The sequence below is a fragment of the Acanthopagrus latus genome, chromosome 24 (assembly GCF_904848185.1).
Source record: "Acanthopagrus latus isolate v.2019 chromosome 24, fAcaLat1.1, whole genome shotgun sequence".
Lineage (NCBI taxonomy): Eukaryota > Metazoa > Chordata > Actinopteri > Spariformes > Sparidae > Acanthopagrus > Acanthopagrus latus.
Window position 1 is genome coordinate 6,728,064 of NC_051062.1, and position 12,497 is coordinate 6,740,560.

Consider the following 12,497-nt stretch of genomic DNA (forward strand, 5'->3'; position numbering starts at 1 on the left):
TATTCACCATTAACCATTAAGGTGGCTTGACTGAGTTGCAGAAAGACAACAAAATGAGAGTTACAACAAACGCCAGGAAAACGTAAATAACGATGCAAATGAGCAAACGGAGACGTTCTGGCTCCAGAAATTATTAGTTTGAACCATTTCCGGTTGTTCTCTCTTAAAAATAGTAACGCCTCCCTCACATACGACCTTAATTTTAGACGTATTTAGGCTAATTATCTTAACTGACTTTTTGTGTTGGCAGTCAAAAATATATAAAAGGATATAAGTCAACGCCTGTGAACGACAGAAGAGGAAAACACCTGCCGCCTGTGAACGAGCCTGCGGGCTGTGAGTTAGGCTAAAATAACATCACATTTATGCATTAAGAAGGCTAATTTTAATTAGCAAGATGCTAAATAAATTAAGCTCCATTCAGCATCTAAGTTAAACACGTTTCATAAAGTCTCACATGGGCTTTAAAAAGGTGTATGAAATCAAATGAACAATCTCTGCCGAACCTACTCAATGGCGGTCGTCCCGCTGTTGTTTTTGTTTTGCTGTGTACATGTGTGCGCACGTGCGCCGCGCCAGAAAAAAAAACACATTTCGATCGAACTACGCGCGGTGGGAGCTGCCAGTGCGCGCGCGCGCTCGCTCGCGGAGCATCCCCGCTCGCTAATTGGACGTCGTCAATTGTGACAGGGACGATCCCCGCCTCTGATTGGTCCGCCGCACGTGTGTACGCGCACACGTGCTTCCGGCTGGGTGTAAGAGAGAAAGAGAAAACAGACGGGGGGAGATAACGGCTTTTAGGAGAGTTTAGGAGGAGCGGATACACAGATATTATGCTGCACCGGGGAGAGGCAGGGACACTGGTTCTAACGTGGAGCTGGTCGCTATGCCAGGTCTCGGAAGGCTTTTAGGTGACGACATGTCGCCGCTGTAGGTGCTATTTAAAATAAACACAGGTAATTTATTCGTTCTTACTCCAGCGAAAAGCTTGTTTTTACATGCCGTCCGTCTAAATTGGATACCGAAGGGGGGCGGGAGAGCGAGCAACAAGTGGAGTTTGGGCGCGGAGAGGGCCGACATTTCCCAGCTATGGAAGAGCAAAAGGAGCCCAACAGCGGCCGGGACTCGACCGAGGAGGAGAGCATGTCCCTGTCGCCGAACCTCCCATCCCCTCCCATGATTTTGCCCCACCAGGTCGCGCAGCAGGCCCACAGAACCACGAACTTTTTCATAGACAACATCCTCCGGCCGGACTTCGGCTGCAGGAAGGAACCGAGCTACCGCGACCGGAGCCAGACGCTGGGCAGGGAGAACGTGAACCCGCTGGGAGCGAGGCCGCCGCACGCCGGCAGCCTCTGCCTGGACTCCAACTGCAGCAGCGACAGCACCTCGTCGTCGCCCTCCTCCTCTTCCTCCTCGTCGTCCTCGTCGTCCACGTCCTCGTCGCCTTCGTCCAAGCAGAACTCGTCGAAACAGGGCGAAGCGGCGAGCAACGGGACTGGCAGATACGCAGACAGCCCCTCGTCAATTATGGTTATGAGTGGCAGCAATGGAGGCTCTCCGCCCATCACGAAAGAAAGCCAGCCGATGTTGTGGCCCGCTTGGGTTTACTGTACACGGTACTCGGACCGGCCGTCATCTGGTAAGGCGCTAGTAGTCCCCGTATTGAGCCGCCTGGGGTGTTTGAGTGCTGGGGAACTTTGTTGAGTTGAATTGTCTGTGTCTTCCTCCACAGTATCGCACGTCTTAAAAATAATCTCCTTTAGCCCCGAATTTATCGGTGTGAGAGGGACTTTATGTTGGAATAATAAAATTTAATTATCCTGCGGCCAATCAAAACCAGATTTTTATTTAAAAAAAGAGAGAGTTTGAATTTCCAAAATAAAACCGAGTGCACAGGGTGAGGTCACAAAACGAAAGGAGACCTATAATTAATTCAAATTAATCCTCCCTCTCTCACACAGGCACATTTACAGTCAGACTGAGATATAAAAGCACAGTATAGGCTTTGTGTTTCCTTTCTAAAAAATCGGCATCATTTTCAATGCAGATCAGTGTGCAATTTTCTCAATTTATGCGAAAAAGTTTCCCTATTAAATGTACAATCCGGCCTCCGTTTCTTGTGCAAACTAAGTTTGTTTCCGTTGGGTGAGAACAAAAGACTTGTTGTGACCTTTCTCCATCGATAAATAGGTTACAGCATGTGTTCACAGAGCTATAAATGAAAAAAAAAAAAAAAAAGTAGGATGCAAAAACATTGCACGGCTCAAATAAAACAGCTTGGTGGGCTAATATTTTACTAAGCAGTAGGATTGCAAAAATAAGAAGCCATCAGCCATTCAAGTGTTATTGTACCGTAATTCTAGTACGTAGTTATTACAGTGATTTGGCTTTTAAAGCGGATATAACACAAAATTACATCCTCACACCCATCAGCCATTTAAAAATAAAAGATATAACGAGAATATTTTTTCAGAGATGTTATTATTCCCCCGCCTCTGCGACCCCAATAAATTATTATAGGCGTCATTTTATTTGCAAAAGCAGTGTTCAGTATATTCCCTCGATTTTCAGAAACGACGAAACAAAAGTGATGCTCTGGTGGAGTTGGTCAGAACTCCATCCACTGGACATGAGAGTGATGCACAAACACTTGGGATAATAACAGAGGAGTTCTCGCTTTATTCACCCCAAATCCTGCTGTCTGTTGACTCACTTTAGTGCGATTCATTCGGTGTTTGGTGACACAATCAGAATTGCTTTAAAGGATTGCACAAGCTTGTGTTCTTAAATGATAATCATAACAGGCTTAATTAATATTAACCAGGCCTACAGAGCACAGAATGAGCGCCTAACTCCAGACTCCCTCGTTAGTGTGATTTTACGTTATATTTAGGAGACTAACCACATATTTAAACTGAATTATGAAGAATAATATAAATATGGGTTGTTTTAAATATAAGTCTTTTTTGTGTTAATCACTACATCCCTGATGGTTTTACTTTTTATGGTAATGATAGTATTAATATGATGAGAGATGAAGGTCAAAGGCCCTAACGTTGCTATTTATTTTAACGTATTTTATTTTTTAGTTTATTTGCCTGTCTTGGCCTATATTGTGTCAAAATGACGTTTATTTTTCTTTCACAGTCTCCCTTTAATTGTGTGGAGGCTGTTAATATAATAATATCATATAAAATGAAGAGTCATGAACGTCAGCAGTGTCTGACTGCACAATACCAGTCAGCCTAACTACAATATATGTATATCCTACGTTTAGCTGTGGGACCAGTGCCTTTGTGCTACTTGATCCAGATGTGTCCTCACACAGCCATGTTTATATGACGAAGTAATCACGACCCTGGATGAATTCTATCAATTGTGGAACGGAAATTGTGAGTTTTTGCAAATAAGATGTAAAAATATGAAATGCGCACTGGTGTGGAGGTGTGAGGTCTGCAGCGGGACTCTGGGCGTCTCAGTCAAAAGCAACTTATTTCAGATGAGCCGTGTCAGCGAGGTAACCGGTCAGTCCCGGGCCTGTGTTAGATTTAACACAAAGGGGCCTGCCTGGATCTAATGGGACGGATTCACACAGCGGGACTGTGAGAATGGATGTATACACACATTCATTCACTTCCCCACAACAGAACCTGCATTTTAAAAAGTTAATGTTAATATCTAGGTGGAAGAGAAGTCGTGAGCGCACACGAGTGACCTGAAGAGGCCAGTTAATATGAATGAAATATTAATGAATAACGCGTTAATTCGCGGCTTTGCAGCCTCAGTGAGACTTGAACCGCGGCCTATATTCTGTGGCGGAGTGGAAAAAACCCAAACAGAAAGAATGCAATTACTGTCGGTTTATTCATCCGTTTCCGTTTCTCTGAGCGTGTTATTATCGTACTGGGGTGTTTAGCTGTATTGTAAAGATTACACTGTGAAGCTTTGAGTGGTGACTGTTATTAAATCCTGGTGTTGGGACCACTGTGGCTCTGATGCGAGTCAGACTTGAGCGCACAGATTATAGTGCAGAGTGAAGCACATGGCAGTGAAAGCACGCTGAAGTGTTCTGGAGAGGAGCATCAGAGGAGTGTGGGTGAGGCTCTGACTCTGGTGACCTACATGTGATCACACTGAGCAGATAATAAGGCGCAATCATCGCTCATCAGCCAGACGCTTAGTCGATAGGAGCAGGAGCTGTGCCGCTAATGTAACATCGTAGAATAACCCTTTTATTTCCACTGTTGTCTCCACTGCAGGCCCAAGGACACGGAAACTGAAAAAGAAGAAGAACAGCAAGGAGGACAAGCGGCCCAGGACAGCGTTCACGGCCGAGCAGCTGCAGAGACTGAAAAACGAGTTCCAGGCCAACCGGTACATAACGGAGCAGCGGAGACAGTCTCTGGCCCAGGAACTGAACCTGAACGAGTCCCAGATTAAAATCTGGTTCCAGAATAAGAGGGCCAAGATTAAAAAGGCCACCGGCTACAAGAACGGCCTGGCCCTGCAGCTCATGGCTCAAGGACTGTACAACCACTCCACGACCACCGTGCAGGAGGACAAGGAGGAGAGCGAATGAGCTGAGCCTCCTGCTGAGGGGGGCCGCCGGACTCTTTTTGGAGCTAATGAACAAAAACTGAACAGGAAGTGGAGGAAACGCTATTTAAAAACACAGATGTCTGTTTATGGTAACAGTATATGGACATAATTATATAAATGAACGATCGTTATTAAAGTTTATATAGCCACACAGTTATCATGTTGTATACAGTATATTTAATTTCAGGCTCATCTCTTCATCCGGGTCTTTTTCCAGGCCGTTCTCATTGTTTTTAGGATGTCTAATAGGCTCGCTAGTTTTTTGTGGTCCCCCCTCCTCCCCTCCTCCCTCTTGTCCCCCATAGATGCGCCACATTTCCCTCCAACACGTCAGTCCGCAGACTCAAAACAAGCCAAAGATTTTAATATGTTCACATGTAGTCTGAAATAAAGGAAGAGAACGGTAGATGGATGGACTACATTTATTTCCCTCTGTCATTTGGTGCCACAGATTATGCAGTAAAAAGCACTGAACCATGGAATTAACGAAGTGTACACTTAATATGTTTTAATGACTTCAAACACATTACATTATGTAGTTTTTAGAGATTTTTTAAAATAGAAATCTATAACAACATTTTGAAGAAAGGTTGTTAAATTATTTATTATGCTATGTCATCACTTAATCCACAAAACGAGTATGGCTTTAACTTGACCTCTTAACATCCTAATAAAATGCCCATATGAACATTAAAATAATTATATTAAAATATATTTAAAAAATGGGGACATAAAATTAACATTAACTAATTTAAAGGAGCAAGCCGTAAATTAATGACAGGCATTTCAATTCCCTCTATGTGGCTGTACCCCTCTGATATTTTTTTTAAATTTTTGGTGGGGCAGGGACTTAAATAGAAAAATATAAAGTGTGCGCACACACACACACACACACACACACACACAGTTCCTGTTTCACAGCTCATATTTCAGTATAATCAGACACTGCTTGTTTCTCCTCAATGGATCTCATTTCACCTATTAAACTATTCTGAGCATTTATGAGATTTTAACATCTCTGCTACACTTTCACTTCAAGAAGCTTTAATGAAATGAATACACCGGTGGAAGAAGTCAGAGTGCAGCGTCCTCTCAGTTTTCTGCTTTGGGGAGAAACCCCACTTTCTCCCAGACACAGGATACATTAGGCCTTTTCTGGCCTGACTTGACCTCAGGTTCAGGTTTGAGAGAGCCAGGGCTGTGAACTCTGTGACATGACGTGTGTGTGTTTGAGTCAAGGTCAGGGAGAGCAGACAGAATGAAGGGTGTCCGCATAAATTTGTCCGAATTTTGTGAAAAGCTGATTGCAACATTTGCCACATTATTTATTATTTCAAAAAGGGGCAGGAATTTTTTGTTGTTGTTGTTTTTTGGCCTTTTTTAAAAAAAAAAACAAAAAAACAAAAAACAAAAGTGGACTCTTGAGTGGGAAAAGCACTAAAGAGACAAATATAAGCTTAAATTTACGGCTGTGAAAACAGCCTCTTTGAAACCCTGTAATCCTGAGCGATGTGGTAAAGCAGATACATATTTATATTGAATATCCCAAGTCTCAAACTGATGGAGGATGAGTTTTTTTTCTTATGATTCAAACTTCTTCAAATTCAAACTTTCGATGAGCTTATAAGAAAAAAAATAATCAACATGTTTATGTCAGGAAAAACAAAACAAAGTTTTGACTAATTTGCCACATTTTTTCTTCCACATTCTTTTTTTTTTTTTTTTTTTTGACAGCTTGTTTTAATCACTCACTACATGCATTGACAGTTTTCACAGTTTTAACCCTCAAGTTCACTGACATCATCTCGCTCAGCTCCTTCTTAACATTGACTGTTAGCAGTATTTAGTGGGTGAAATCATCGTGAATGTCCAAACCCAAATTATCCCTCCTAACAGGCCCATTGCGCGTAAAACCAGGTTTAAACTTTCCAAAACAAACACACACAAAAAAACAACCCCGTGAGGTCAGGATTTATTTCCAACGTGCCGAATGTGTGCCGAAGTGTTTGTCGTGATATCACAATCCAGTATATTTTCCTAACATACTTCAATAAGTAGGAGGAGAGACCTGACGTTGAATTTATTGTAATTTTACGGAAAAAATGAGTGAGATTTTGAGGACGTTCGACGTGGCAGCGTGTCGCGCGGACCATCTCGACACACGCGCCTCTGCAGCACACGCATCTGCGTCATATCGTGTTTGTTAACGTCGCTCACACACAACTGATCGCCATCGGATTATTTAATTAAGAGCTAACAAGCCTGCAGAGGTCTGCGGCGGAGGAGTTCACGGCCTCACGCGTTTCAGCCTTTTTAATTATTTCAAGTTCGTGCCCGTCTCTGCCTATAGAGGCGAGATTTAATAAGCGCGCGGCATAAGCGTGTTAATAATTGATTTTAATCATGACGAGCAGGGGACTGGCTGCTTTAGTTTTATAGATTCCATTAACGTTTCATCTGTTAAAAAAAAAAAAAGCACCATATCTATTTATTTAGCCTGTTGATGGAGAGCCGTGCGCTCCAGAGTGTGTATCAGGACAACACCGCGCCTGCTCCAAACGGAAATAGTAAAAAAAAAAAAAAAAAACACCAACAAAAACAACATTGCACTACGACATTATTTGCCATTTAAGATATTGTTTAAAAAGTAGCTTCCAACTCATGTGTGGATTCTCCCTGCACCGATTTGAATCTGTAGGTGCAGGTGAGCTGTCCCAGGCTGCCAGGCCTCCCTGCAGCAGTGGAAACCTCCAGGGGTCACTGAAGGGGTTTTCTTTCTTTTCTTTTTTTTTTCCTGGGGCTGCACAGTAATATTAGGAATAATTTAATGTTAATATGCCATGAATGAATATTCATAGGGCTTGATTGCAGTTTGGAAAAGAATCTAATTTAAAGGAGCAGTATGTAGTTTGGGAGAGGATGATCTTCATTACAAACAAAATAAAAATACCTTCTTTTTTTAATAACTGAATATAATAACTGACCTTAAACGACAACACATCTTCTCATTGTTTTACTTGTTTTTTTTGTTTGTTGTTGTTGTTGTTTTTTGTTTTTTTTTAATGTGGCGGACCCCGCCACCTTTCTAGCTTCAAACAGTGTTCTGGGGACCTGAGAGCAGCTTGTAGTAATTCTTATTTCTGAGTTTGTGTTATTACCTTATAAATACTATAAATATTGCAATTCTTCCTCCAAGTTTTTCTCCAAAACTACGCAGTGCCCCTTTAATCTAAACACGATCAGATGGCTCTTTTGTGCATGGCGATGCCACAGAGAGTATTCAAGATTCTCCCTGCCTCAGCTAATTTTAATGTGTTTTCTTGTCTTCAGGAGTCAAAAGAAAAAAAAGGAGGTTGTCATTATGTATAGAAAAAAAAACACACACTCATGTTTTTTCCTGAATCCAGCCATCTTTGCCATCTGGCCTGCATGTGTGAGCAGAGGTGAAGAGGCTGCCTCGGCTCTTCACGGTCAGCTAACCCCACAGCTCTAATATTATAATGATAGTTCTGTTCCCCGCTGTGAATGCGGAAGAGGATCCTGTGACAATGTATTTAAAATTCATACAATTATGAAACAGCGAGAGGATTCCTCTCTCTCCCCCCCTCCCCACCTTGTCATTTAGGAAGCCGAGGGTTTATCTGTAAAACAAAGAAAAGCCAGGGATCGTTTGCATAGTTAGCATAGTCTGCCTCCCAGGCACAATATGGATTTAATTTATATGCAAATGAAAGCAATAAAAGGAGAATACACACTGGAAATCTCAGGCCGTTTAAAAAAAAAGGGGGAGAGAGTGGGATTCGGAGCAGGTAGCACACACACACTCACACAAAAAAACCCAGAGAGTTCATCATCAGCATCGAGTGAGAACAAACGTTATATAACATCCAGGAGCTGCAGCAAAAAGACTGCCATCGCTGCAAACACCCCCTCTAAAGTTAGATTAAATATGATTTTGATTATTGGGAAAGTAACATTCACAAGGCTGCAAACACACACACTGCACACACACTAATAAAGCTCTAGATCTCACTGCTCAGCAGCATGAGCCAGCTACAACATTCAAATGTGTCAAGACATCAGTAACAGATGTATAATAACACAATAATGATGAGAATTAAACACTTTTAAAAAGGTTGGTCTGTGTAATGAAACACTTTAATTACTTATACTTGTGGAAAACTCTGAATGCAGGTCTTTATCTTGGCCTACATTACTGTATTTCTACTTCTATACTACAGTGAAAAAAATGTGAGAGTCGACCTTGAGTTATATGAGCAGTAAATGAAAGTCCTACAATACACCGGATTTACGTTAAAGCGGTCACTGACTAATTTTTCCCCCTCCGAGAACAGCTCGTCTGTTCACTTACGGAAAAAACTAAATATTTCTATGTTTGTATTATCACCTCATTAATATTGTAAATATAAAACTCGGAGTTGGAATATCTTCTCCAAAACTACACAGTGCCCCTTTAATTATCATGATTATAATTCCACCAATTTCAAATCTATACATTGCAGCTACTGTGTTGATAGTGAAATATAAATTACATGCAAATAATGTAAATGTATTTGTACTTTTTTTTTTTATATAAATGAGGTGATTTGCAGCTAAACACCATTTTCTCTATCTACTGACCCATCACTGAAAAAGTCTGCAACAACCTCGTACGTTGCACAATTGTGTCCCCAGCTGTAACATCACTTATGAGTTATGGTTATTTGTGAGTAAGCAGCATACAAACCAGGGTTCCCCCCCTTCAGAAACACACCAGCTAACCACCTGTCATTCAAACACACAGAGGGGGCGTTTACCTCAGCAGTCCATGCAAATTAAGTGTTAAGAGCGTTGTTTATTTTGGGTAATGCGCGCTGCTGGAAAAATACGTGTCGACGTGGATGTAGGAGCGCTTATTTTTTTATTTTCATTTTTTTCGGGGGATAAACAATTAAAGACACACACACACACACACACACATACACACACACACAAACACACACATTACATGCACAATGAAACGCACCCATGCAGAGACATACAAGCATGTGCAAAAAGGCAGGAGAAGAGACCCCGGGCTTACACACAGGCCCATTTAAAAGGGGAGCCTTCTTAGATCACTACACTGTGACGGCGGCGGTGCTAAGTAGAGAAGTTTAGAGTAATTCCTCCCCAGCTGCTGCCTCCATGATGGGAGGAGAGAGGAGGGGTGGTAGACAAAGAGAGAGGACCTTCATGCCTCCTCCTCTTTCTCTACTGTTTTGCTAAATTGCTGTAGATGTCCAGTCGGCCCCACATCAGTCTGACCTTTGGATTTACACTGCATACAAAACCATGCACAAAGTAATGCACACTGCAAGGAGATTAGCTGTCATTATTCATTTCCCTCTTGGACCAACATCTAGAAAATGATGAGAGTGACTTCATCCAGCTGTATGACACAACCACTGTATTCATTAGTTTGAATAAAGACAAATATAAATCAAATGTGTCAGCGGATCAAGCAGCTAATCAATCCGGCATTTCGAGTTCGGCATTTCCATCATTTTTTGTCTTTATAGTTTTGATAAATTTTCCATTGTGTTTTATTAAACAGCAGAAAGACAAGAGCAAACACACAGGGTGTACGGGAGACAAAGGGAGTTATGTTACAGATTGGTCAACTGGGCCAAATCTGAAGATTTACATTTCAAAACAAACAAACAAAACAACTGTACGAATTATGGTGCAAATAATTATCATAACTATTTCCCCAAAGAAAGGAAGAAAGAGAAAACATTGTAATAGAATCTACATAATACATACACATGTAGATAATTCATTCTGCCTTTGGATAATGTTAAGGTAACTCAAAGGACATAATGTAACTAGTTAGTTAGCAAAATAAGAATTATGTTGACTATTTACATAGTTTATAGGAATTAAATGTTATATCAGTTTGCTATAGATGTCTGTGTATTTATTATTAGTATTTAATGAAACGGAATCAGCCACACCAGATCACATCATTTCCTCTGGTGACAGTTAACATCTTGTGCTAGCTAATGGAAGCTAGTGGGAGCTCTTGACACTGTAGTTGACAGTTGTTGCTATCTAAGCTATAGTGCAAAGTGTTATCTTAGCAGGAGTTAGCAACGTGTCACTTCATAATTATGGGCAAAAATCAATGAGAACATTTTATTTAAGCCTCTATGGAGCACCAACTTGGTCAATATAAAAATATAATTAAATGTATAATGATAATGAATAATATAATCCAAATTCAACTTAATATGAAAAACATTAATTTTGTTTTTATATATGTATAAATTAATTATAAATAGTCTTTTTCCCATTAACACTATTATTTCATGCCACTTTGTTATTTTCATTAGTGGCACATTTTATTTTGTGTCACCTTTTATGATTGTAATGTTGTCGCCACCTTTCCCCTGTTACATGCCTCCTGCATGCGGAGCAGCAGCAAGGTTAACAGCTGTTACCAAATTTAGCCAGTTAGCACCTGTTAGCTTGAGCATCAAAGCCAGTGTACGGTAACTCTGAATCAGCTTACTTCTGCTGCACATACACATGCAGTAGCTAACATTACCTCATATTACTTATTTAGCTTATAAAGGTCATCGTGCTATCTCACCTATCACAAGCCAGCTAAAACACAACCATACATGCTACAAGCTAAAGAAGTCCAGTGACATGTCTCTATACAGTGTTTATTTACAGCAGCAGCAAGATAATTGACTGTAAATGACTTTGATAATGTTTTTGCTGTAGCTAACAGGAGCTAATTGGCTAGATCTGGTACAAGTTGAGCTTGCGAGCTTAAGAGGGAAGAGGCGTGTGACTGGCTGGAAGGTGAGAGGGTGATGACCACGGCACTATAATGGAAAGTGACATTATAAAGTAAACATGAAAAAGGGTTGTTGTTGTTTGTTTTTTGTTGGGGGAATGCCTGGACAAAAGAAAAACACGTTTGAATTTAGACATTGATAAAAAAAATTATGTTGTTTATAATTTATTTAATTATTTCATTTTTTTGCACTTGTATACAGTATTTGACACAATCTACTCATGTGACAATTAAATGTCTTGTTTTTTTTCCTTTTGAACACTTTAGGGTTCCATGCTGGTTCACCAGCTAGCTCAATATGAAAGAGTGCAGTTAAGTGTGACGGCTGCAAGAGACCACAGATCGCCAAACAAGATTTGCTTCTTTATATTGTAAAACAGTCAACAAAAGGCCAGATTTCACTCTTAACTCAATTTTAACCAAGTATTTAATAGTTACAGTTCTGCATTTTCACACTGGGCAGAATGAAACACATTAAAAAAGCTGACTTTTCTTTTTGACTTGCAGCTCAATATGTTATTGGTTTGTCTGTGAACCAATTAGGGGTCAGGTCGTCTTTGCGCTCATCTTGGAACAACTTTCAGCAGAGTGTGTGTGAGCACACATGCATGTCAGACCAATCAGCTTTCAAAGAAGCCCTAAGAATGATTCTCAAACCATTTAACCCCCAAGTGTTTTTGTTCCAGGGGTACACATACGCCAAGATCGGTTCTCACCAGGGGCAACTTTACTCATGACTTATTGGGAGCTGTCAACTGGACTGTCTCACACACACACACACACACACACACGCACAGACACAAACAGACAAAGGTGGCATTGAGAGGGAACCTCCCACAATGCAGCTGAGCGTCCAGGGGGCTCTCTGCTCCAACAGCCGTGATCTCACCGAGCTAAATCCAGATTACATGGAGGATACACACAGCGCCACTTGTTTACTCTGCCCGTCAGGGGGTGATTTGAGGGTGCGGGGGTGGGGTGAGGAGAGGGTGAAGGGGAGCATCACTAACACACTGTATATAATAAAAAGTGAAAAGTGAACGAGGAA

General features: G+C 41.1%; 2 protein-coding genes across 7 annotated transcripts in view; one reads left to right on the plus strand and one right to left on the minus strand.

Annotated features, from left to right (window-relative positions):
- The window catches only part of LOC119015479 (metalloreductase STEAP3-like), a 154,378-nt gene that overhangs the window by 32,148 nt on the left and 109,733 nt on the right, over positions 1-12,497 (minus strand). The gene's annotated exons all lie outside the window — the stretch shown is intronic.
- Positions 714-5,008, plus strand: LOC119015485 (homeobox protein engrailed-1-B-like). Of its 2 annotated transcripts, none has more exons than XM_037091522.1 (2): positions 714-1,642; positions 4,251-5,008. In XM_037091522.1, the coding sequence occupies exons 1-2, from the start codon at positions 1,090-1,092 to the stop codon at positions 4,580-4,582; spliced, it is 885 nt and encodes a 294-aa protein (XP_036947417.1). In that variant the 5' UTR covers positions 714-1,089; the 3' UTR covers positions 4,583-5,008. The 2 variants fall into 2 exon arrangements, with proteins under 2 accessions (XP_036947417.1, XP_036947418.1); XM_037091523.1 differs by having other exon boundaries at positions 723-1,642; positions 4,263-5,008.

What these genes read in the sequence shown, in the direction of transcription:
- LOC119015485 (XM_037091522.1), top strand. Translation starts at nt 1,090, where the DNA reads ATGGAAGAGCAAAAGGAGCCCAACAGCGGCCGGGACTCGACCGAGGAG. An exon ending in CTCGGACCGGCCGTCATCTG is followed by an intron (nt 1,643 to 4,250) that starts GTAAGGCGCTAG and finishes TTTCCACTGTTG; the next exon opens with TCTCCACTGCAGGCCCAAGG.